The sequence below is a fragment of the Spea bombifrons genome, chromosome 4 (genome assembly GCF_027358695.1).
Source record: "Spea bombifrons isolate aSpeBom1 chromosome 4, aSpeBom1.2.pri, whole genome shotgun sequence".
NCBI lineage: Eukaryota > Metazoa > Chordata > Amphibia > Anura > Pelobatidae > Spea > Spea bombifrons.
The window spans coordinates 71,049,152-71,075,584 of NC_071090.1; the positions used below are offsets into that span (position 1 = coordinate 71,049,152).

The 26,433-nt window shown below is 38.8% G+C and overlaps 1 protein-coding gene across 1 annotated transcript in view; it reads right to left on the reverse strand.

The window, feature by feature from the left end:
* SND1 (staphylococcal nuclease and tudor domain containing 1) overlaps window positions 1–26,433 on the reverse strand; it is a 288,682-nt gene that overhangs the window by 19,714 nt on the left and 242,535 nt on the right. The window contains exons 17-18 of the mRNA XM_053464995.1: window positions 23,783–23,971; window positions 3,431–3,572 (exon numbers count right to left, since the gene is read on the reverse strand). Coding sequence (XP_053320970.1) covers window positions 3,431–3,572; window positions 23,783–23,971 — 331 coding nt within the window. The remainder of the gene's footprint in view (window positions 1–3,430; window positions 3,573–23,782; window positions 23,972–26,433) is intronic.

Consider the following 26,433-nt stretch of genomic DNA (forward strand, 5'->3'; position numbering starts at 1 on the left):
GAAATACAGCATTAGCAGTAGTGACTGATTCATATTGGCATCAAACTTCCACAGGTATGAAACAATGCAAAAAATGGACGATGACAGAAAAGCTTATGGGTTTTCTTATACACATAAATGCCAAAATACAGTGTATGGTGAATGCATACGTAGCCATTTAAGGATATTTTTCAATGCTTTCAGGAGCATACATACAGGTCAGCAAGATACAGACACAGAACATGAGGAAACAGTTTCAAATTCATTCTGACTATACAATGCATAGCAAGGAAAACAAAGTATAAGGGGAAGATGAGAAATCAAGATAGCATGTTTACTGGTAAAGGTTTTCAAGAACATGTAGAACTGCATCATCAAAAGTAACCTATTTTATGACAAGGCGACAGTCGATATGGAAGCATTTTGGGTGGTGGTTGACATTCTCTGCACTACTTTTGGAAACAGATCGGAACAATTCACCCCGTGTTATCAGGCCAGCCAATTCGACTCCAGAGGCTATTTAGAAAGAACTGTGGGAAGCAGCAGACCATGCTGAACTATAACAATCCAATCAGAAACTGACCAGGCATTTCCCAGCCAGTGCACACTAAAACGGGCCTTGGGTTGCGCAGGTCGAGGAGTTCAGGGAGAGAGGAAACAGAAAGAACATGTGGTAATGAGGCAGAAAGGAACAATAATAAGGAAATGGAGATGCATGCTGAGGAGAAAGGATGATGGCTTTAAATTTTGGTGACCCAAAATAATTTAAGGCAGCCCCCTCTACCACCACCAGTGGAATTATGCACTATTATAAGCTATACAGAGTATAGACTACATTTTTAATACACTATTGGGAGGCAAACATACACATTCCCCTTGTGATGGTGAGGCCTGTCATGGTTGCTTAGCCATTGGGAGGATGGTGAGAAAATACAACCACTGAGCAGATGTGGAACAAGGTGGATTAGGAAGAGCATAAACAGCTACATCATGACACTGGTTCATCAAGCCACTACTTTTACCAGCTTATATTTTTGATGAAATGCAAGAGGTGGACACTGCAGTATTATTCGATGGCTTATATCAATATGGACCGCACCTTTTATTAAAAGAATACTGTTAAGTCTAGAGTATAATTTCTCCTTGGTTACAAGTATGTGGGGCAATAGTTATACAGCTTTTGAAACCATGACAGTAACAAGTATAATTGGATGGCCAAGGGACATTAGATGGTAGATGCACAGTAGAGCATAATGAACACACACTTACATGCAAGTTTGTCTACCGTTATTGTTGTAACGGTTGCATTAATATTTAAGGTAGTTCCCTGAATTAAACTATGGAGTTGGTTTATATTAAAGTTCTATACTTAAGAAAGCTTTGCGTGGGATAGAAGCACACATTCATATTACAGACTGGCTGTAATAATCCTCCTGTGTTTCTCTTGGGATAGAAGGACAGTGAATAGTAAAAACTTTTTAAAACTGGGGAAATAGAAGTGTCAGAAATATTGTATGGTAAGAAGAACAGCTCTTATGGAAAACAAAAGAATAAGAAATGATGGCTCAAGTGGGAAGAGGATGACTTAACGTGAGGACTGTTTTCCTTTAAAATGGCAAAAGGACTCTCTCACAAAGCGGTTACATTGTCACCTCTCTAACATCCCAGATGATCTAAATGGTCTGCCCTCAAACACTGTGCTACCTGAGGAGGAACGATGCATTATGTATTATATCACACTCTGTAGGAAACCTTATATGTTGGCAAGTATTTGAGGAGACACTTAACCACATATTAAGGACCGTTTGAGTTCTCAAGTGCTAACTTGCTTACATATAATTGACACCCATGTCTTATATGCTGCAACCAACTGATGAATGTAACATATATAGAACTTTGATTATGACGTTTCTTCTGCTCTGCGACACCATTTCAGAATCCTGTAACAGACTGTGAACATTAATACAGGGATTCTGAACCAGATCTCCCCCATGTCCCTGCTATTTTGACAGGCCAAGTATACACAAAGTTTGCAAAATGTCCCATCATATTGATAAAATGTACTTTGTATTGTTTCCTCAGCATTGAGTACTATTTGATGTTCCAAAGACACATGTAAATGCGTAGAGATTTTCCTGAAATACTCCCAGGGTCACAATGCTGACACTCCAGAGACTGGTGCTCGTTCACACTGATGACATTCATGCACAAGGTATTCCCAAACAATTGGGAGCCTTACCAACAGTTTTATAAACATACTCTTGCTAATCTCGCTTGTAGAATTACAATGAAGGTTGTCTTCAAGGTCACGCATTTGAATTTTGCACACTGAAATAATTTCTGCCTACACAGTGTTTTGACTATGCCTAGGGGGTCCTTTGAAAAGACACTAAAGTAGGAAACAAGTTATATTTGGACAGAGGTAATTTTAATTCTTCACATATTCATTTTTAATACTTATCTCTGCATTCTCGGTGCATTTTATGTCTCAATTACATCATGGCATTTGTCCCCTGGGAAAAGGGATCTTATTAAACAGTTTTCAATTCCCTCCCGCCATGGATTGCGAGAGAGATCTCCCCCGCTTTCTCGCTCTGCCACCAACTACCACTGAACAGAGACCTCTCATTTGCCATCAAACCGTAGACTATTATCACAGAAATAGGGAAGATGCTGTGAGTTTATTATGGCTCGGGGCAATGTTGGATGCTTTCTGGTGAACTAATAATGTTGCCTTAATTAAACGAAACTAATTAAAAAAATAAAACAAAGAGGGACACAGTGGATGACAGGAAGGTTTGATAGAGGCTGGATAGAGGCTGTAGTGTTTCCATCTGCTGTATGATAGGAACGGTAGACAGGACGCCGTCTTGTATAATTACATACGTACACAAACATACACTTGATCAACCTGATTCACGATACTGTTTACACACCCGAAGCCTTGCATTAACAATAAATGGCCAATAGGTGCTTACTAAAAGTAGGAATCATCAATAGTTCATTTTTGTCGACATAGTGCCTTATGCAAGTTTATAAAAAGGTACAAGCTCCCCTAATGATAAACGTGAATGCTACATTCAATCAGTAAAATACAGTGCAGACCACAATAATAGTTGCATTTTATTTTCCTCTAACAGAATGATGAAAGTGGTCAGTAGAAATATATATAGCTTAATTCTAGAACATCCCTTTTTTGATATTTAAAAATTCTTGGGACAAGCAGCAGTGACCTTTCCTCTATTCCTTTCTGCCAGGATGTCAATGTTATGTATTGCAATAATATCGCACCTAAAGTTCACTGAAAGAGTTTAATGAATGTTGTGCCTGGCCAGGAGCAGCATTGCTGTGGATTTATGTGGCTATAAAAGGAGGGGCACAGAATGAACTTTGCTGTACATTCCATTGTGGCAAAGCAGTGAGTCAGACTTCGCTGTAGAAAGCTGCTTACCTGTCTCTACGTCCTGGACATAAAAATGCAGATCATCCATTATCTCGGTCACAAGCACAGGCTTGTAATTTACAATTCTCTCTTTCTCTTCCACCACCGTGACTACTTCTTCAACCGGCTGCTCCTCAAATGTAGACCAGACCTGGAATGTAAAGAAGATTTTCAATAACGCGTTAAAGGATCAGTAAAGAGTAAGCACTTGAATCCCTGCACTCAGGGCTTTAAACTGCTAAATTAGGCTGGTAAGTTTTAAAGAACTTTTAGATTAAAAAAAAACAGGCAAATTAAATATAGTGTATAGAAAAGTTTGTTTTTTAGCAGTTTGGCTTTCATTAAGTTTTTTCTTGGCCCAAACTTGTTGATTTCATTTAGCTTTATAGCCCCAGCAGAATCTGTAGAACTATTAAAAAAGGGAGAAAATTGACAATATACAGTTTAACAAAAAGATTAATCTGTGTTAAGACATACTGGTACGGAAGAGAACCTTTAAGGTCTATTGGAAAGCAAAGTTTTGTGTTTGGCACATATTGTACACAAACATGCTGAATATTTTCAGTATAAACGCATTAGCTTACAAAAAGACATTCAGGAACACTGCTCAGGGGGTAACAGTATCTTTGAACCAGGCTTACGCAAGATCTCATGGGATGTTTGTCAATTGGTAAACCCTGAATCACATTCATGATTAACATTGTTCCTTAGTCACAGAAAGGCTGGCGTACCTCTCCACAAATATAAGGTATGTACATTTTATCTCCTTTTCTATTTGCTTCCTTAAGTAGTAGGGAAGTTTAAGATTGTTTGTCTGCTAGACTCATGAGTATATGTACATTTCCACCTTATGCTTCGGACAATCAGGGGTGGTTAGCTGAAGTTTAATCATGAACATTAAAATGTAGTATACAGTATGTTACAAACAAGGCTCTCTGTTCTGAAGTGCCCATAAGGCAGCAGTTCTTGGGTACAGCCTCTCCTTGTCAAAACCGTCCTTGGTAACCTTAACAAAAATAACTTGGAAAATGACCCAAAGTCCCCAGCAGGTGGAGAGGCAGCAGAGTGATGGATGGGAATGGACAGAGATGCTAATTACTCTGTAGAAGCATTAGTGACTACAATACTGCAGTGGGGCTAACCCTTCACTGACGAGATGGCGCACTTAAAGTAGAAGAGATTTAGTTTGAAGCAAACTTTCTGTAATTTCTAAAAACTATTGTACGTCATACATAAGATTCTTTATGTAATATTTGCAACGTCTGGAAGAATCTAACAAGGGCCAGTTTAAAAGTCAAAGTATTTGTTGTATAGGGTTAACAGCTAAATCGCCAGCACGGTCTTGTGGCACAGTATAGCATAATGAGTATAACAAAGGAACATTACTACAATATTTAGTATCTTCCAGGATATGCAATGCCATTCTAACAATGTTTTACCACCTTCCATAGGAAACAAAGTTCTCCTTTGGAAAGGCATGTGCGACTGGCAGAGAGCCTCTCAACATCTAAAATTACTCTTTCATGCCATACCCACTAAAAATGGATGAACCTTCCTTATTAGACTTGGTGACAGCCCCAAACCAGACAGGTTCCATGATCTCCTGTTGAATTCTATAATCCACATAATTCAGTTACATGATTTCTGAGAAACCCAAACCAGTCACAAGATTGCATTAATGTCAGCAATCAAGAAAGGTTTAGTAGTAACAGCATGTGGTGGGCATTTCAGTGAATGCCCCAAAGCCACAAATGCTTTCCACATCCCTTTTCATGGAGATCAGTGTCTATGGCACACACCTCTTACTGATTTTTGCCTATTTGCTTTTGTTTGGACGATGCAAGCTCTGTGGTCTCTTATCCACCCAGCTAGTGCCTCAGCAGGTTTCCGTTTTAAGAGTAAAACTGACCACGCTCATCACAACAAATTACTGGAAACGACAGCAAAATGTACTAAGGGTACATTATTAGGTATTACGGTTTTCTTTTTTCAGCTACTTTATTTAGTAAATACAATTTTATCTTTACAAGCAAACAAGAACAATGTTACTATCAGACATTTTACAATACATTTAAAGTAACTGATCTACAATGACTCATATTTATGCTTTTGGGAGCTTCAAGGAAGTGCGCTGGAAAACCAAAGAAAGGGCTTTTCAGAAATACATGTTTAAAACCACACAGGCTTTAAAAGAGTCCCACAGGTAAGAACCTAGGTTATCGTTCCTTGGAGCAGCAATGTTTGTACGTGCCAATTACTATGATACTTCTGATTCTTTAGGAAAGGCCTCACAACCCATATGTTGAATTAACATGGACACTTTTTTTTTTACCAAAAGGGGGGGGGTCTTTCATCATCTTTTCTTTCTTAAAAATGCTGAGCACAAAGTAGCATAATGGGAGACGACTAAGAAGAAGAATAGAAAATAATGTATTGCGTGCAGATTGGTGTACTGCACTGGTTTAGCAGGGCCTGGCTGTGGCCATTTTGTTTAGGTCAAAATACTGTCCTCATTGCCTGGTGAATAAGGCTACTTTAGATATGTATTAGTTCACTTTATTTCGTGGTATACCTTATCCTTGGACACAACACATGGAAGGAATACATTTCTTGGTTATGAAATCCGACTCTGACCAAGAATTGTTTCTGCTTATGGATACATTTTGTACACAGAGGGCCAAGATTGCAGCCTTATTTGATTTCTTTATTATCCTTTGATGAAAAACTGTCAAACCATTTCAAGATGAATGGCGCACATTTCAAGAATTAATGTTCATACTAGCAGGTAAATTATATATACCGGTAACACAATCTCTTGTTAAGTGTTCAGCGATTGAAAAGTGACCTTACAGCAAACAATGTAACAGTTTTAATTGGATCATTCCATTAGGTACTACAGCCTAAGAACACCCTTTTAATAAAATGTATATATAATATACATATCTAATACATTCACACAATGCGCAAACTGAAGAATGTGTACATGTAAAAAACAAAACTGTACCCAGACAGAGGATTTATAGTTTTCTTCAAATAAAGTACGCAACATCACTTATTACATAGATCCAGGTTACATTACAGCTGTGCAAAACCATGCAACCCCTACAAAGTCATGTAGATTTGTGTTGCTTTTTTTCTACTCAGAAGACAAAGTGTCATGGTATGGATTATAACCCCCTTGCATTATCCTCATTAGATTACAGAAGAGAAACTATTATGACTCTCCTTGTTTTGCTCTAAATACTTTGCTTTATTTTCCAGAGATTGCTATTAAGTATCTAGTAAATGTTCATTGATGTGATAAGGGGTTGCGCAGCATCATTACTGTATTTTCCCCATTGTAAACATGCATATACTTGTTTGTATGAAGCATTAATGGATTACCTTTACATGCGTGCATTTAATGGAGAATATAGCTTTTCGTCTGAGATCTGCTGTCACTGAATCTAGTATAATAGTTATTAAAATAAACTATCGTGAAGCGGTGTACGTTTCAAGCTGCACTGGGAGACATAAAATAAAGCAGAAGACAATGCATATAAGAGCTCTTATTTTAAAAGCACTTGGGAGTCCAATATGCATGAACTATGTATTTTACTACAGTATATATTCTACCGCTATATAAGTGGACATGCAAAAGGTTTAGGCATACATGCTTTCAAAAATAGACATGTTAATGGTTTATTTTTATTATTTAACAAAATGCAAAGTGAGTGAAGGGAAGAAAAAAGTAAATGAAATCAATATTTCATGTGACCACCCTTTGCCTTCAAAACAGCATCAATTCTTTTAGGTACACTTGCACACTGTTTAAAGAAGTCAAGTTCTTTTTTGAAAGCATTCTTACTTTATATATCTCTCCATGCCATGTTTAAAAGTTACCTAAAGATTTTCGAAAATCACTAGGTAATCTTCAGTTATTTTTAATAGGTTTTCAGCTCTCTAATGGGGCTTTAGAACAGGTTGCCAAGTGCCACCACATATTTATATTTGGTGGTAACAAAAGGTTAAGAGTACTGTAACAGTTTCCATAAGTAAAATCTAGTGGATTACTTTCTTAATGGAACTAAAGTAGAGGTTTGTGGCAGTAGAACGTCTCTGTGTACTTTATTTCCTAGAACACTCTTATTATAAACCATGATTCTACCGAAACTATTCCCGTATGAGCAGCTGAACATCTGCTAATGCACCCAATTTGCAATATTACATCTTAAATGCAACCAGTCAATTTCAACTCCTATCAAACAACACAGCAAGCACAATTTATTGTCTATGGGAGTTGATTTTAGATTGAGAAGCCAGGATTTCATCAACTTTTCACAACAAGGAAAAGGGGGTGGAAAGGTAAGGGTTATGACAGGGAAGAAAGTGGAAAATGTGGAGGGAGAGTGAAAGTGTGCTCTGCATTTAACAGCAAAAATTAGCGACATACATTAGTTAAATGCGGTATGTCTGCATTCAATGTATATTTTCCATAAGAGAAAACTGGTCATTCTAAAAACCCCAAGGGCCCACAAATAGCTGTTGTACCAAACACAAAGTCATAAAATCCTTGATATACTTCAACACAATCCGCAACATGGATTTGAAAAGATGGATGACCATGACTACTTAATCAAGGCCAGTCACATGCTTAGATGGCAAAGAGCCCACTGCAGATTATCTCACGTATGAAACCAAGCTAAATGTTCCAAAAAAACCTCGATCCATATGGGAGTCTAGATTGGCCAATTCATTTCATTTAAGAGTTATACCAAGAAATGCAATTAATGGGATCATTTGCTGAACAGTGAGGTAGGCAACCCAAAGGAATCTATCAATCACTGGACCTTATCACCACTTTGCACTTGTCTGATGGCAGGAAATTTTAACCTAGTAACTGCCATGCAGGGGCAGTCAAACCTTTTTAAACACCAGAGAAAGTTCTCATTGGTACAGAGAATCACTATAAACAGTACTAGCATTTCCGTGTTTCAAAAGTTATTCACCATGTTGCAAGATACTGTCTCCCCCATTTAACTCAGCACCTGTAATGAAAGCCAATTTGTATTTAGGTGGTAAAAACCGTATCACACTATCACAATTTGGGATTTGCATAACTGACAGGCATCAAACCTTGTATAGTTCAGTGATTAGGATTTGCTACTAGTGGTTTCCCTATCAATCTTTCTTATAGTAAGAGTTGTGCCCCGGCAGGCTATACGCTTGATCATGAAGACAACCGACAAACTAAGTAAGATGCATTCATGTAAGAGCAAGATGCATAGCTGCCAGCAGCCCTGAAAATGTTACTGTTGTCCTAGTTCTCATTAATGCTGATTGGGGCATTGCATAGGCATGAAAAGGAGGAAGAGCTAGAAATACTTGTCAAACTTGGCTCGCATACGCTGAAGGGTTAAAATGGAGGCAGCTGAAGCAGACTCTCTGTTAATATGAGCAGACAGGCAGGCATTTTAAGTTAATTGATCATTGATTATGTTAGATTATCCCACTGGAAATTCTCCAGACTTCTATTTATTATTAATGGATTAAGGTACTTTGTATTGTTACATATAAGAGATGGTTTATAGTTTTAAAATTTAATAGTTTAACTGTACGGGTGCCATTCCGACCCTTCTTAGTGAGAGAGACCAATAGGTTGTCCTGCAGGGTGAAGGGGGAACAAAGACAACCAGGGAAAATACAGTGCGACAGGCGGCAAGACGAAAATAATGGGATGTAATTAATTACAGACTGGTCTGCCCTGACAAGGCTTCTCTTGGCATACAGGCCTGTCAGGGTGCATTACCACGCAGAGTTAGCGGACACAGCCTGGCAAGGCAACAGGACACCGGTATGATTATGAACGGAGACATGGAATAAACTCAGAAGAATATCCAAAAATAATTGTAATTTGCACTGGGTCACAGATCTGCTTTCATATGCAGCTTTAAGCGTGGATAATTAACAAATGGAAAGACAGACACCCAAGCCATATTTGCACAGACTATTAATCTGGGACTTTGTGTTCTCCCTAGAACGTAGCAGCACAAAGCAGGGGTGGCCTCACTGATCACTTGCGTTAATAATGGCACATTACTACATTGAGGGGTAGAGCTGCAGCTGTATTTACAAAGCAGCAAATGAACACATGCAAAACACTGTAGCTTTTATAGGATAGCAGTATTTAACTTCCAGCCAGCACCAATAAAAGATGCAAGCAATGCGTAGGGCAGTATATATAATTTATACCTTACCCAAGCATGGCGTATATATGGATTGGGACGTCTGCAGAATTGGTTGGGGCATAACATATTTCTCTATTTCCAAAAAGATGTATGGCCACTTCCATATATCAAATTATATATTTAATGTAAGGTACAATACCTCAAGTTAGGAGGTGTGCAGGAAAAAACGCAGAAGAATCGGCATAATTTCCAGTCCTTTCTCATTACCTCAACTCTAAAAGCTGCCATTGCCAGTCAGCTGTGACAGGAGAGGAGTAAATGTGTAGGCATAGCTATGCAAATCCTCCAGATTCCCTTCTAATACATATATATTGCTTATTTTAATCTGTAAATCTATCAAACATGAGATCAAACAGTAGCCAATACTTAAGGTGGGTTTTTAAGAGGCATTGCTTATTTTTTGGGGGTAACTTCATTACACTGACATACGAGGTGCCCTCACTCAGTTATTCTTGGGTTTGAGAAATTAAGGTCTGTAGCATTCCAGCCCCATTTTACCGTAAATGCATACTAGAGTGCATTTTGCATGGACTTTAGTGCATTTCACTGCATGCCAAGTGCAGGTGGTGTTAATTTGCCGGCTTTCATCCATCTTACTTAACGCCTTCCCAGCATACCTCTACTGAAAGCAGGGCACATACAATAGTATGCTTTTTGTATATGTTCCCATTCTAATTCAAGGGTGCAGAGCACCAACTGAATTTAATGGAAGGAACAGAAACCAACATGAATGAATGCTATCTAAACACTGATGCATTGCAAGCATACATGTGATGATATACCATACTTTACTTTGTGCAAAACACACTCAGACATGCATTAAAAATAAAAATACAATTTTGGGTACTAGGGTTTTCATTGAAGTTTTAGCTGAAGGGAATACACCTGAATGTGAACTCACACTTCCAATGTTATCCCTCAAGTCAGAGGACAGTAGCAATGTCTACCAAGATTGTATCCTTCCAAGAATTGCGCACCATGTAAGAGTCAGCCGAGGTACATGACAAAAGTGGATTTCTTAATATTTCTTCCCAGCGTTCATAAATTGGCCTTATTTATTATTGATATATGCAGACATGCTTTGGTAGTGTTTGGTACAGCGGTTTGGGAGACTGACGCCCCCTCGTCTGTCTTTCTCAGGAGTGTGCTCATCACCGAGTATTTTTTCATCTTTATTTTTTTGGCACATCTATATTTATCACTGGCTGTAATGAAGATGTACAGATTTCGTGTAGCGAGGCCCATCTGCTCACAGCATATGCTGTCCTCTATCACAAAGAAAGAGGGTGGGTTAGACCAGGGCCGGATTAACGTAGGGGCTGATGGAGCTGCAGCTCCAGGCCCCTACCTGAAAATAGGCCCAGCTGGACTGACCCATCGGGAAACCGGCAGACCAACATTCAAAGCTGTCGCACAACAGCTGCTTTGAACTTCGTGGCCGGGTTGCTGCTTTAAAGATGTGACGTTCAAGGGGGCAGGCTCACAGAAGGTGTTCCTCGTGACAAGGAGAGGATCTTCCCGTCAGAGGATTACCAAAAAAAAAATAGTTAGGGGACCCAAATTCAAGGGAAGGGGGTGGTTGGATTTTGGCATTGCAAAATCAATATAAACAAGGGGGGGGTGGTTGGGGGTAATACACATGGCAGTGGGGGCATCACATTAACCAATACAAAAGGGGAGGAGGTAGGCTGGGGCATCACAAATCAATACACAAGGGTGTGGGGGCATAAATGCACAAAGGGGGGCAAAACACAAGGTTGTGGTGGGGGGCACATCAATAGGGGCCTGTCGGGCATCAATACCCAAGGGGCAAAAATATAAAAAGGGCAGTTAATGACAAAGCAGTGTAGAAAATACATTTTTTATGCTTCAGTGTGGCAGAGCCTGTCCTGGTGTGTGTGTTTGTGTGACAGAGCCTTTCATGGTGTGTGTGTGGGTGTCAGAGCCTGTCCTGGTGTGTGTGTTTGGGTGTTGGTGTGACAGAGCCTTTCATGGTGTGTGTGTTTCGGTGTCAGAGCCCGTCCTGGTGTGTGTATGTATGGGTGTCAGTGTGACAGAGCCCATCCTGGTGTGTATTTGGTTATCTGTTTCCTGGCACTTTACTTACTGTAGGAATAAATAGAACTATTTAATTTTTATTTATCCAGATATAAAACTCCCTCCTGAATTTGTATTCACTTCAGAGGACAAAACATTCTAGGCCCAGAATTCAGTGAAAGGAAGAGTAAAGGTTTTGTGTTATTTACTATTTCAATCTGCAAATTTTATCAAAAAAGGATTAGCGGCACTAAGTTGTGGCTTCAGGTATATCTCGACCTTTTGTAGTGTTTGGATATACTCCCAATCCCATCACATAAAACTCTATCTCGTACATCTGCCGAGCTTTGATGTCATCTTTATCCAGCACACATGGATGCCGATGAGTTAAGATTCTGTCCATTCCCAGGTACTTATTTGGGACTAACACTTTTGGCTCCTGGGATTTTAATGATAATATGGAACAATTTAATATAGTTTTGAAAAGAATGATTTATAGCTATTTGGACGGTAAATAGTGCACCTCAGATAGGCGTGTGTAAGGGGTGTGGCGTGTTGGCACAAGAGCTCGACCAGGCGATACAATACATGGGGCTGGTGTCCAAATATTTCCATGGCTGCTTTTCATTCACAGTCCAGAGTGCCGCCAGGGGCAAAAGGGGCAGCTGCCCCTTGAGAAGCCAAGGGGTTAAGATTCTGTCTGCTCTGCCTATTTTATTTATTTCCATAAAAAGACCCACCAAAATCCTCCGCACCAGGCCCATGATGCTGTTAATCCGGCCCTGGGTTAGACCCTACTCCGGTCAGGACCCCTGAGTGCCTGTATGGAGCGACAATGTAGGTGTATCAGAGAATGATCCGTTTATGGATTCTGTGTAATATCCGAAATTATTCTCCTTGGCTAATGCTTGAAGGGTGCATCATTACACTCCACAAGCAAGAGTATGGGCAGATATTCTGCAGGTATAGTATGGTTTGTATATAGTATTGTGTACCTTGGTCTTCAGGTGTACTGACAAAAGCCTTAGAATGATGTTTTGTGAACATTAACACCCCAAGCACACATTTTGTAGATGGCATAGCACATAGCCAAGTTATAAATGGTTACACACAATGTAGAGTTTTCAAAGACAGACTGGTAATGAATGCAAATCCATCTCACAATACCCACTATCCAAGGCCATTTATCTTTTCATTATCTCTCAAGCAACACATCTGGCATGGTCTTAAGTACCTGCTGAGGGATCCAATTTAATCCTTGACCTTTCAGACATTCCCTACTACCTTACAGTACCATTAATAATGTATCCACTGCTGGCTACATCTACCAAGAACCTTCTCCATAAATCCACTAGCAGCACTCTCCATAACCCGTCAACTTTTAGAACCTATGGTGCAGTGTTTAAAGTGAATTTGAGTATTCAAATTATACGTGTGCTACCCTTTAAAAGCCATACTGGCATAAAACAGAACACTATGTTCTGTAGATTTGATCTTTGACATCTAAAGACTCAAAGCTGGCCCTAACTAACCCCAACCCTCTCTGTGATCGCAATTCAGCCTGTCAATACCAATTACTTTCCCATGGATCTACACACAGTGGTAGCAAAGTGAACAGTAAAAGCCAAAGCTCTTTGAGAGCAAGTGAAAGCTACATGTAGTAACACTGTTTCCTGTTAGCTATATTTATATCTGGACGGGCTGCCATTGGCTCGATCCAGCTTGTCGAGTCCTGTACGTAGTTGATGCTTGCAAGGTCTTTCCTTAAGTTACATGTGAATCCAGCTCAGTGTCTGCTGTATATCAATAACACGTGTCTTTCAGATGTACTGATAGGATAACTTTCTTTTAACATACTTGCCTTCTCATCTACAAACTGTATAGACTCATATTATTGGTATTGCTTGAATGCAATTAAAATTATTTAGATCAGCTCTCTTGAACACAGTATTTTATTCCTGACTGCTCTTGGCCAAAAAGATCAAAATTTAGACAAGGATTAGAAGTACCAAAGTATGAGAATCAATCCAAGTTTCCTGAATGCCAATGACAGGGATCACAAAAAGAGTTGTAATCAGTAAGGGCAGCATGAGCGCTGTATTAGCAAACTGCCACAACAATGCTGAACAGGCTTCGTTAAAACATGGAGAGACAGTATGATGGCACCTTCCCCAAATGGAATGGAACAATGGCTAGTATACTACACAACCTTAAAAAAGGATGCTACCTCGCTCAAGAACTGAATATGGACATTGCAATGGCGACACAATCTATCGGGGTTCTTTGTAAAAATATCTCTTGTACAAAGTTTGAAAACTTTTTCACATCACACTAACCGAGTGTTAACGTTGGATATGACCATTCCATTGGTTGTTCAAAACTTTGCAGCATATGTAGATGTGAAGGTGTGCACAGTCCCCACTGAATACACCTAGTTGGCGACTAATAAAAATAAGATGTTTGAGAACAGACAATTGTATTATATTGTATCCAGGATATTAGATCACCTAAGTCATAAATCAACAGTTCAATTAACGATAGGCTGGTTTTTTAAATTAATGTAGGACATGTTCAAACATTGCCATAAACAAAATGAAGCACACACATTTTTCATGTCCTAGTGATTGATAGCTTCCCATGCTATAAGGTGCGGTTTTGCTCTGTTCATCTAGCCTCTAAAAGGTTTATGTAAACTTGTGTAACCACACAGTTAAACTCTTTATAATAAACCTTCTGCTGACTCCATATTACAATTACCATACACATAACAAAACTGTTAAAATGTGTTTATGGAAAAATAATCCTGCACACCACATAACTACTGTGGCCATTCTGCACAAATTTTCAATTGATTTGATCGTTTCTTTGAATAGCTATACAGAAATAATGAATGCACCACATTATAAAGCAATGCTGAATGTCTAAAACTCAATAATGACCACAACACAATATAATTATGATGATTACTGATGCACCAGTAATGAACACACTATGTTGTAGATGGATTCCTAGTATTAAGGCACAGATGACCAGACTACTTTGTCTAATAAGCTGAAGGACACACAACATCAAATATGCCAACTTATACATTGATGAAGAGTATGGAAGTGGATGAAATCAATGATCAGAGGTGCTTTAACTAATGTAAATAAGACTTTATATATTAGGGAGGGCAAGTTAAAGCATGAGATGAATAGAGATCAAGGGGAACAAATTGCTATGATAATGAAAGCTGTAAAAATACGAGGCACTAATTAAAGAGACTGTTTAATGTGCCATACAACCCCACCAATGAAGAAGGCCTATTTTAAGTACTTTGTGAGCTGAGAGGCAACATTAAGAAGCCCAGTGGTCTGGTTTTCACACAACTTTTGGCAGCCTGAAGCAGCCAATCAGTGACAGGAAAGCACTGAAATCAATGGCAATGCTTTGTGAGCGGGTCCGTTGCAGGTGGCAAATATATCGCGCTGCACAATGTCAATGCATTTAAAATGCAACAAGAATATTAAAAGGCTACTCCATGGTATAATTCTTGTTGTGTCTTAAAATTAAATAGCTGTTTTTTGTTATTAATCCTGTGTTTTTGCCTGTGTTTGCATTTTACTTATGTTCATAAACAGCAATTGATAGCTATGGTGTACTGTCATTGTTTAAACCAAACCCCAATCATCATTCACTCAAAACGTTACAACTTGGCATCTCTAAGTAGGTTATCAAGATGAGTTCTGATTTCTGCCAGATTGCTTTACATTGTGTCACTCAACTATGTTACAATAAATATTTATGACCATTCGGTAAGCGAGTTATGATAAAATAATGACAATTACATTATTATTATTAACATTTCCAATTGCATTCTAAAACATCTGATTTAACAGACTGAGACGGACTACAAATCCATGTAGAGAGCATGAGGTTACAATGATCAGTCTAAAATTAGCAAGCGTACATGTATAGTATCAACCCATTCCAAAAAGGTGTATAAAACCAGGTGGCATTATGGTTGAAATACTTATACACACAAATGTCAGCCTTTCCCAAACCTTTAATTGTTCTAGTGCCATCCTACCTTTCATGAAAGTTGTACAAACATCTGCCTTTAGGGGATCTCAATGAAGTTTAGTAATATTTGGATCTGGTTCATGGTTGGTCCTAATGCCAACACTACTTTCCATATGTATCTATAATATAAAGTATATCTTGATAACCTCCAGGCAGATAGATACTCTATGTGGAAAACATGGGGATACACTTAAAGGTTTCTTTGATGGCTTTAGACAAACACATTATTCAAGAAAAATAGATAAACTAAGCTTAAATAAAAAAAAAAAAAAAAATACTATTGTGTTTTGAACTGCACAATAGTTTCAGTGTAAAGTAATTAGAGGCTTCATCCCTCTTTGAAACGGAGAGTAATTATTCACTCACTTATCCTGAGGTCGACTTACTTTCCTGCCGCCTCTTCAGAATCTGCCAGAGCATATCATTATCGTAGAAAAGAAAAAAGAATAAAATGAAACAATTGTGTCAAGTGGTCCACACTACCAGCAAAAGCAAGCTATTGGTTCAACAACACTTTGCTTTAGTAAATATATGCCGCTGAGCATATCAGCCCTTTCCTAAACAGGCAGACATAAAATGTATTCCCGTCTATAGGCACATGAATTGAATTTATTGTTAAAGTCATGATATGTGGTACTGTATCATTTAGTCCGCAAAGGAAAAATAACCCTTTTAGAATGAACACAATTACCAGTACTTGCCGCAATATCATGCAGAGAATACACATTTTCAAGTGTTTTGTTTTTCACTTTTCCACCGACTATTTAAGATTTACAGTTCTATATGTGAATAGTATGGACCTACATTTTGGGAAGGATCCTCCAGCAACGTTCACAATACATCTTCATAAATCCCTGTCTGGACAGGGAAATTGCAGTTGAAGTGTGCAACCCCTGAGGTGGTGAAGCAGTTTAAGTTAATTAATATAAGGGGAATTTAAATAATGATTCGAGGCCCCTTGGGGGGATCAGGAGAGTTTGGAGGGGAAGCGATCATAAAATAAGCATGAATTACAGCCTTGAGGATGGCTTTGTACGCATCACACACTTCCCTTTCTCAAAGTATTATCATAAGGAGTGGGTAGAAAGGACACTGAGAATTGATAAGACGTATGCTAATGCCACCAGTCTGCCCCTTGTCACGAGATGTGGGAGATATCAACCTGCATCAATAGCACCTGTCAGGCATAATTGCTGATCAAAGTGGCATTAATGAAACTAGCAGAAGTGGTTTTTTTTCTTCTTCTTACAGAGCCACCTTAACAGACTTTACAAGGTTAATAAAATTTTTCAAAGCCCCCCCAATAAAAAAAAAAATACAACCCCCTTTGCATGCATTTATTAAGGATCAGGACGGCTTTGAAGTTCATTTAACCAACCGGATTAATGCATTTGGTTCGCATATTCTTCAACGATGAGCACAATAATTCAGAACAGCAAATCAGTATTCAAAACCCAGTACTAACACCCTCGGGACCACTACAGCCATAAAACTGTTCCAATTTAGCTGACAACGTATTTTAATGTCCTGTAAATATTAATGCCAGGGGCAACGATTGCTTTTCTCCATGCCCCTCTTGCTTATTGGCCGAAATGGAAAAACCTCACTTAGTTATTATAGCTGAATTGCCTGGATTCCCCAAGTATAGACGCAGGGCATTGCACTCTGTTCCAACAGTAATTGGCATCTTGGGCATGCATCCCTGACTCATTCGATAAATTATCAGGAGGTCGTAGGTACCAGAAGGCTGTTCTACCTTTAACTGCATTTTTAACAGGTAATTGTCCTCATATTCTATACGTGCAATTATAAATATTAGCGAAAATCAAACTCATTCAATTGCAATGTGTAAGGCACTTCCCTCTTCAATAGCTTGTTGGTGATTTAATAAAGGAGCTATCGCTTACATTTATTTCAATTGCACAGATCTGTGCAGTAATTAGAGCTGACTGACAAACATTCATTTTGCAGCTCAAATGTTCTATGTAACGTTTGTTATTGTTGTCTCCAAGCTGACCATTCAAATATATATGAAGCACAACTTTAGTCTTTTATGTACTAAAATGTTCAAATTGTGAGAAACTTGCATCTCGCCTATATTAAAGTTTTGCGAACAATGGCTATAAAAAAAAAAACTACACTGAGTTTAGGGTCCAATGTAAAGTATCCACGTAGAATTCACATTCCAATAAATACTTTCATATGAAGGCATTTGGCTTTCTTCTTGGCATATACCATAAACATTCTAAATTCCATGTATCTACAGGCCAGGTCTATGCATCAGAATGTGTGACCGGATTGTAATTTGCTTGAGGAGCTGAGAAATTATTAGACTCTGTAGATAATGCTCAGCTGCATTATCGTATATCACAGTTATTATCTAGAACTGAATTAGTGTGTGCCTACTTAGTAGATATTTATGAAGGCACTTTGATATAATGCACGGCTGGTGTATGCCCAGTCAATTCACAAGTACAATAACTTTTCAGAGTAATCCTGTGTGCTCAATACAGCGTGAAAAATAAAGAGGAGAGAATGCTATTAGGGTTGGTTTTAGGAACTGTGATTGTTGGTTAAGAAGAAACTTTAGTAGTTCTGACAACCTAGCTTCCTTACACTTGTAAAACAGTCATATTTCGACAAAGCCATCATGTTCGTTACTGGGCTGGTAACGTCTTATCCCTTCTGTTTCCCTGATGCATTCTTCAATGTTTCTGACCAAATACTTCTGGTATATGCGCTTGCATTATGGTTTCTTGCTACTGCTCTCGGTGTCTGTCCTATTCATATGTGCAGAAACTGCTGTCATAGATTTCAATGGGAGCAATAGCAGCAATAACTGGGAATATACAATTCCCTTGGAAACTCCATCACTTTTAACCCTTTTTTATTTATTTTATATATTTGGTTTGTGGGAGCTTTTTCAAATCTTATTGCATTAATGTTTGGTACAACTTTACCTTCAATATTTTTTAATCACCAACACTATGGAGGGATTTCAACTATAGGATTATGTTTTAACTATACCACAGCTTATGTAACATACAAGCTTTTTTATATAAAAGTTCAGAAAAAAAAAATCACTCCACTACTTATCAACTAAAAAAATATGAATGTCACCTCTGGCGTTAGTAGGGTTAAACGATCAGAAGCAAGTTGAACCTGAACTTTGGAAAAGAGAAATGCCAGTCTGTGCACAATCTGCGTTAAGGTACCCACAGACAGCTGGTAGGTTCCACCCGGATGCCTTGCAAAGGGAATGAGCAGCTGAGACAGAGCTCAATAATCTCACCACCTCCGTCTGATGTATTAATCAGAGAGCTGGAAAGTACATTGGATTGTGTACATGCAGCTGAATGCAGAGTCAGCACAGGAATACTGCTGAACCTAACTAAATTCTAAGCCCTCGACTGCAGAGCAAAACAAGACTGGCCTCCCTGATGTAGCAATGTGCACTCCTCTATAAAAGTTGGCTGCTGCGTTCTGTAAATCAAGGCAGTGAAAGTGTTAATTTTGGAAGACTGGCAGATTAATGGCAGCACACACCTGTATTCTAAAAATGGTTTTAGTGTTAACTGAAATGTTTCAAATATAACAGTGGAGCAACGAGCTAATAAAACGGGACACACACTCTCCTATACATTCTGTGTGCATTCTACCTTGGCAAGCCATTTACTTGAAGTCTCCCCTACAGCATCCCCAAACATGGCTCTGTAGACACATGGATAGTCTGCATTAAGAGGATCTGGGCTTACCACAGACTGTACGTAACAGTGGTAAAAAAATAGATGCTCTGATTTCAACCATAACCAGACAAGATGATTAGCCAATGTCATACTTTCCCCAAACTGTATCCCAGACACTCATGGAGAGGTAGGGCCTTGGGGTGTCCTCAGGTTGCAGCCATGGGCATGGTCTTACAACAGATAAACTGTTTAGTAGATTGAGAAGGAGAGAAAAGGAAGAAAAAGAATGAAAGGGAGGAGAAGAAAGCCTAAAAAGAAAAGAAACGTGACAGAGGAGAACGTTTAGAAAAAGCAAACCTTCATAGGACAGATGTAAAGCCGGTACATGGGCATTAACTTTATTCTCGGAGTGGACGCGTCAAATTGGGACAAGTGGAAACACTATGTGAGCTAATCATTTGTTCAACCTATCCAACTAAAGAGGTGAAAAACAGGGGCCTACCCAGCTGGAGATTGCACATTTATATAGATCCCACATCTCCCCTTTAGAAGCTTAGTCAGACCTGTTCATTGTAACTTGTAAATGTGTTCTTTCAAACTAGAGAGCAAGCTAGTAATTCTAGGGAGACAACCAATTTCATACACCAAAATGCATTGTGATGGGGGATATTTGAGAAAACTTTATTTTCAAGCAGCTAGCCAAGTGTTTCAACACATTTAGATTTAGAAAAAAAGGTTTCATTTTGTTCACATCACATGTTTAGAACCTATTTCGCTAACACACCATCTTCCAAAAGCCATTAATAAAGTTGCCCATCTAACAGTAGTCAAAGAACCAGGTCAATGGCAGCCAATAATAGCACCCCCTCATGTTAGGCTACTATATAAGCAGATGAAACATCTGCCTATGCATGTCTGCATATCTTTCCCTTACGAAAGTCAAAGCCAGCTCTAAGTGAAACAAAACACTTTGTTATTTACATGTATGTATGTATTTATAGGTGTGGAAGACATGTAACCCGTAGCATCAAATACTGACATGTTAAAGTGGTATATGTCAAAATAATGCTGCCCTGTTCACTGTCCTAAATAATCAGAGCTCCATTCCTCTCCAAAGCCTCTCTCTGCCTTTCATTATAGATAATGCCAGGCTCAATTTAAAGAGCGAGCTAAAATATATAAATAAAAACATCTTGTGTGAATGCAGTGTGCAGGTTTAATGGCTCAGACCAAAGGCTTCTATCAGAAAGCAGCAATCTTTCAAAATATGCTTAATGCTGGAGAAAAAATAAATACGGTAGGTTAGAAGCCAGGAACTACTCCCGAAACCGGGAGGTTTGGGTGAATATGTAATATTACTTTTTTGACTGATTTTTAGCTGCATTTCTTGTCCTTCGAATAGAAATATCACTTGTCCCAAAATTTAATTTTATAGTCCAGTAGACAAATACATACACACAAATACATAGCCCAGGCTGCATATTACAAAGGTATAGAAGAGTAGTAAAAATTGCAGAAGGGGAACAGTTCTACCATCATACAAGGTTCCTGCGAAAATACTACTACTCAGTGACAAGCAAAACAGTCACAATCTATAGATAGTATACACACTATAGATCATCTCTTAAAAAGATAAATATATATAAGGATGTGCGAGTGATCCATTTTACATACGTACACACTATCTGTCCGTTACAAGAAAACAGTATTTCCAGTGAATGCCTAATTCCCAATTTACTTGACAGCATTTTTACAGCCTTGCCTCAATGATAATCCTCGCTGTCTGACACGTTTTCCATTGCAATAAATTGTAGGCGCGAGATGCCTCTTTACACATTCTGTTTTTACTATAAATGCAATTAAAGAGAGACCAGTGCCCCGATAGCCAAGCAGTGCTACCCCTGACAGTGCAGAAATCACTAGAGCTTCTGGGCGCAGGTATCAGCGAAGCCTGTACTGCATTCCGTCAGAGGATGCCGCAGTGTGTGGGTGTTATTTATTTACCGAGTATTCCCTTTAGCTCGAGAAGATCTTTAAATACTATTATCTCCATTACTGCTTGGCATTTACAAAGTGGTGGCCCAGGGTTTGATACAGAAGCCTCCATGTAGTCTGTGTCACTGCACGCTGGGCCCCGCAGCTTCCACTAATTATAGATTTGTTTAAACAGACAATGTCGTCTCTGTTTGATTTCTCTTGTTTTATTCCCAGAGCCTCTGATCTACAACATTCACCTTGCAAATGCTGTATAATAGCACAATGACAGTGGATCTTAACCCCTTAATGTCAATGGGTTGTCCTTAAACCCATTTAAAACAATGCATTGCCAGCACGTACATGTACGGGCTATGTCATGAAGGGGTTAAACCGTATCATTTATTAACCACTGCATTAGATAAATAGTGCAATTGCTTAACACACACACTTCTTACTCGTATTTAACACATACACACATATATATAGTATATATTACAAATTATTATAGCAGGCCCTGCTAACAGAAGTAAATAAATCTGCTACTTTTCTGAAGTTTTTTCTTCTCAATTCCCTTTGCCTGTTTTTGCTTCTAGGTCGTGTCGTAAGAGTAAAATGCTGATTTGCAGAGTTTAAAAATAAAATAAAAATCACAGACAGAATAATGCATGAGGCTTGTAGCGGGAGCGAGGGGCCACGGGGTGTTGGAAGAAGGCATGCAATCGGCTCCAGGGCACTGAAGATTTGAACATTTGGCAGGCAGCTAAGTAATGAGCGCACACACCTGTGCTCTGCACTCTCTACAGATTCTTTACTTACCCGCACGCTACAGATATGTAAGCTCTACATGCCACACTATAAAATGACCCGTTCATTCTGGCTGCAAATCCTGTGCAATTTAAATGCTCAGGATGACTCAACCAAAAATTGGGAGATGTGACGTGCATTTCTGCCTGCAGTGTCTGCATTTTTCTATTAAATGAGGTGGGAAGAAGATGGGCAATGTGAAACATGGTGATCAGAATAGGAGACTGAACATAGAAACTCATGGGGGGGTTAGAATGTATTTTTTAATACAATGTATACTTTCTTCATTCATCCTATTTAATACAATACTAAAATGTTTTCCCTATAGCAAAGCATGCTGTTTCTACAAGAAACAGTATGGTTTGGGTCAAGGCAGCTTACTGTGCACCGGCACCCCTGGGTACCCAGCAGACAAGCAGCATATGTCAATGCCATTGCCCCGCTAAACAGAGCCAGAGGGGGAGATGCAGTGGATACATGGAGATGTATACTTACCTGATGTCAGGAGCCAACTTCTGGTTGAAAAAACTGAAAATAGTTTCTCACGGAAATGCTTAAAAAACAGCAACCACTGAACTGTACATCATAAGAGCTATAACTGTGCGCTGCATAGAACACTGTTTTAAGTCAATGTAAACTCTAGCAAATTTTATTCTGTTTTTATGGTATTACTTGGCTGAAAGTTGCGATGTTAAATCTGGCTTCTATGTGAGGACTTTACTTTTATATAAAGTAATACTTTATTCATCTTATCTAAAAGAATACCGCTCTGACGACCCTTAGTCCTAATTTAAAACATGCAAAGCGCCATCGACTGTTTGCAGCATCCCACAATACAATGTCAGCATCTGCGGACGCTCCCAAGCGTTTTTGTTTTAACCAGGGTTTAGACCTCTAAGCAGGCTTTTATTTCAAAAGGGATTTTATGCAGTAGAAGAGCAGCTTGACTGATATTAGAATCTGACTGGGTTTCTACTCTGCTGGCAAAATGAGAGGAATGGGAGAAAATTGCCCAAGTAGATACACAGTCTAATACAGAGAAAAACAATTTGTCAGACAGAACACTCTAGTATTCCCATTATATATAGAAAATCAGCCTTGGATTTCTCTTCCAGGATATTCCTCTCTCATGTGTTTTAATTCGCTTATATTAAAAACATTTCTGCTGGAAGGTTATATTACATATAACCCTCACGTTATAGATTATGATCTCTTGTTCTAATATTTATCGTCTGTGCAACAGAGCCTTGTGTTGCACAGTCTTATACTTTGAACATACCAGTGGCAAATTATCTCCTCTGACCACATTACCTATCGACCCCCCCAATGCAGGCTTGTCTGTGTACTTCTCGCTCTCGTGTGGGCAGTCCCAAATGGCAACTGAAAAGGGCCAGTTAATGAAAGACAGCCTATTGTTTAATTTATAGGATCTTTATTTAAAGTATCCTCTTAACAAGTTCATCCAGGCAAGAAGTCACGGGTTGAATTAGCTTAGTAAGGATGTTGATTCCACATTCTAAGTGTCTATCCCAACTGCTATCTATAGAAGTTGCAGTTATCTTTCTTACCTTTTCTTTTCTCTGCTTAGGACCTTCTTCTGCAGACAGAAGGGTCTTGTAATAGTTGCTGCGCTCTGCAGTAAAATGAACCTTGGACAGTGCATGCTCCACCAAGGCTACAGACATGTTGACGCCATCCACATGAAGCCATCCAATGAAGTTTCCAGCCTTGTCCATGGCTTCCACTTCCACCTCCACCTGAAAGAGGATACATCTAATTAATACATCTTATCCAGTTATTCAACAATAACTCATGCTAAACACAAGCATGCTCATGATAAATTACATAATTGATAATTATTTACATCTAAAAAAATGCAGTGTTCAATTCGGTAAACTTCCAGGTTCCAAGAGGATATAAGTACATTTCAATAATAGGGCATTGTCTGCAGTTAAGCTAGGAAAGAAAACTCAGGTTACCAAATGTAAAAGCAAATGTTCTTGCTGGAGTTTAGTTGGTCTTACTAGATTGAACAATTGTTTTTCATCTGCAGTGAAACTATTTATTGGTGGACCAACTCTCAAAACACCCTTGACCACCACATGTCAGAGAGGTCTAGTTTGAAGAAAATCACTGGGCAGAGATATCTATCATATCATTGAACTAGTAGATACTGGTTTAAAAGCCCCCTCTAATTTATTGCATTCTATAAAAACAGGGGACCAGATATGCAGCACCTTCTATTACATATGAGGAGTTGAAATAATGTATGCAAGTCACTGATTTAGACACTTTGAAGTCTCATTGCATTTGTCAGTTTTCCTTCCCAGACAAGCAAAAAGTGTCAGAACATCTTAGATCCTAAAAAAGCTGAAAATTTGCAACACAAATATGTTTTAGCATCTATTACAAAAATAGAACGGGAACAAAACACCTCCTAGTAATTTGGCGAGTGAACATGACTCATTTGGAGATGTTATGACACCAAATTAGTCTATTCTCCAATTGATAACATCCATGCTAAAAAATATATTGTAATATACATCAATAAAGTGAATATATACTACAACCACCATCCTGGGCTTAAGTTTGGATTAAATACTAAAATGACAAACATTGAGTAAACCCAAACTTGCTATATAACAGTGTCACATGAGACGCTGACCATTAACACATACTGGAAGCACCCACTTGGTGTCAAAAGGAGAAATAGCTGTGTTAATCAGGAAGGATAACAAACCTTCCGGATCCCGTCAGTCATATGACAGCTAAGATCTCATGTGAGATATTGACTGCAAGGTAAAGCTGCACCTCGCATACGTGTTCACAGATCCCACCAGCAGCCTAGAAATCTACTCATATCTAGCAGGCACAGCTATGTTCCAGGAGCAGAGCCATTCAATACTAGTAAAAACATGACATAGCAAGAGCGATTGTCCTTGTCACAGATACAGTAAGGCAATCAATTGGTATCCTGGAACAAAAGGTCACAATTCACTTTTGCTCCCAGACACAGGATGTAGAGGTAATAAGGTCACAGAGAATACACAAGCTCGCCTCTATCATTATTGCTTGCAAGTGCCAAATTCATTAACCCATTTTACACGCCATCTTGTTAAAAAACGGAATTGGAAAAGATTTTACACAGAACCAAGATGGCTGCTATAATGAAAAGATGTTAGATTGCCCATGGCTCCAATGGCTTTGGCTACATTTTAATATTCTGAACCAACGTGAGAGAGACCCAAAGATTTTTGGAAATGTGTTGCCTCCTGGTTTGCACATTAAAGATGACTTATTTTAATGTTGCAAACATATTTTGAGGTATCTCTGAATGGAACAGTTAGAAAAAGTTACAAAAAGCAGCAAGCTTTTTTTTTCCATGCAGTAAGAGTGGAAGAAAAAGTTCAATGGATTTTCCCCAGACTGCTCCCTTCTTTAATTCAATGGACATTTCACCGCCTGAAGTCTACATGTGGGCTAATCTATATACACACACACACACAATTGTATATGTTGTATTCCCCTTGATTGGTATGAAACGTTTTTCATATGCCAAGCATAAGATAATTGGTTCAGGGTAGGCAGGAAGAATTTTGTTATACTTACACTCTGTATAAAATGATTAATATAAGTGCGTAGCCCTGCCTAAATCTACTCCCTGGGTTTCTCAGAGAACATTTTCCTCTGGGAAACCCACACTATACAGCACATATGCATTCTAATAACTGAATACATGACCTTTGATTCCATTAATAAACTGGTGGCTCCTACACGCTTATATTTTTCTGTACTTGTGTATATTTTATTAGTTTACTGTGGTCAGCCCCTTTAACCTGTTGCTGTCATTAGTATAATACTTTGGTTGGATTAAATTTAATTCAATAGTGAGACTAACATGGCTGGTACAGATTTTTCTTTGAATTTATATAACTGCATCATATTCTGCAGATACGTTCAAGCAGATAGTAAACTTATTTATAAAACAACACGTAACATTCTCACCAGCGAGAAGAGGGCATTATTCCTATGCAGAAAGGTCTCTGGGCAACTTATGACCAAGCTGTAACGTATGGTTATGTTCCGTATAAACAGCAGCAACTCACACAACCCTTCTGCCATGGAAAAGATTTCCAAGACACACAACAGTTACTAGTTCTGGGTGCTCGGTCCTGCTGTGTGTTATGGCTGTTCTTCAAATTCCCACATCTCTGTCCAC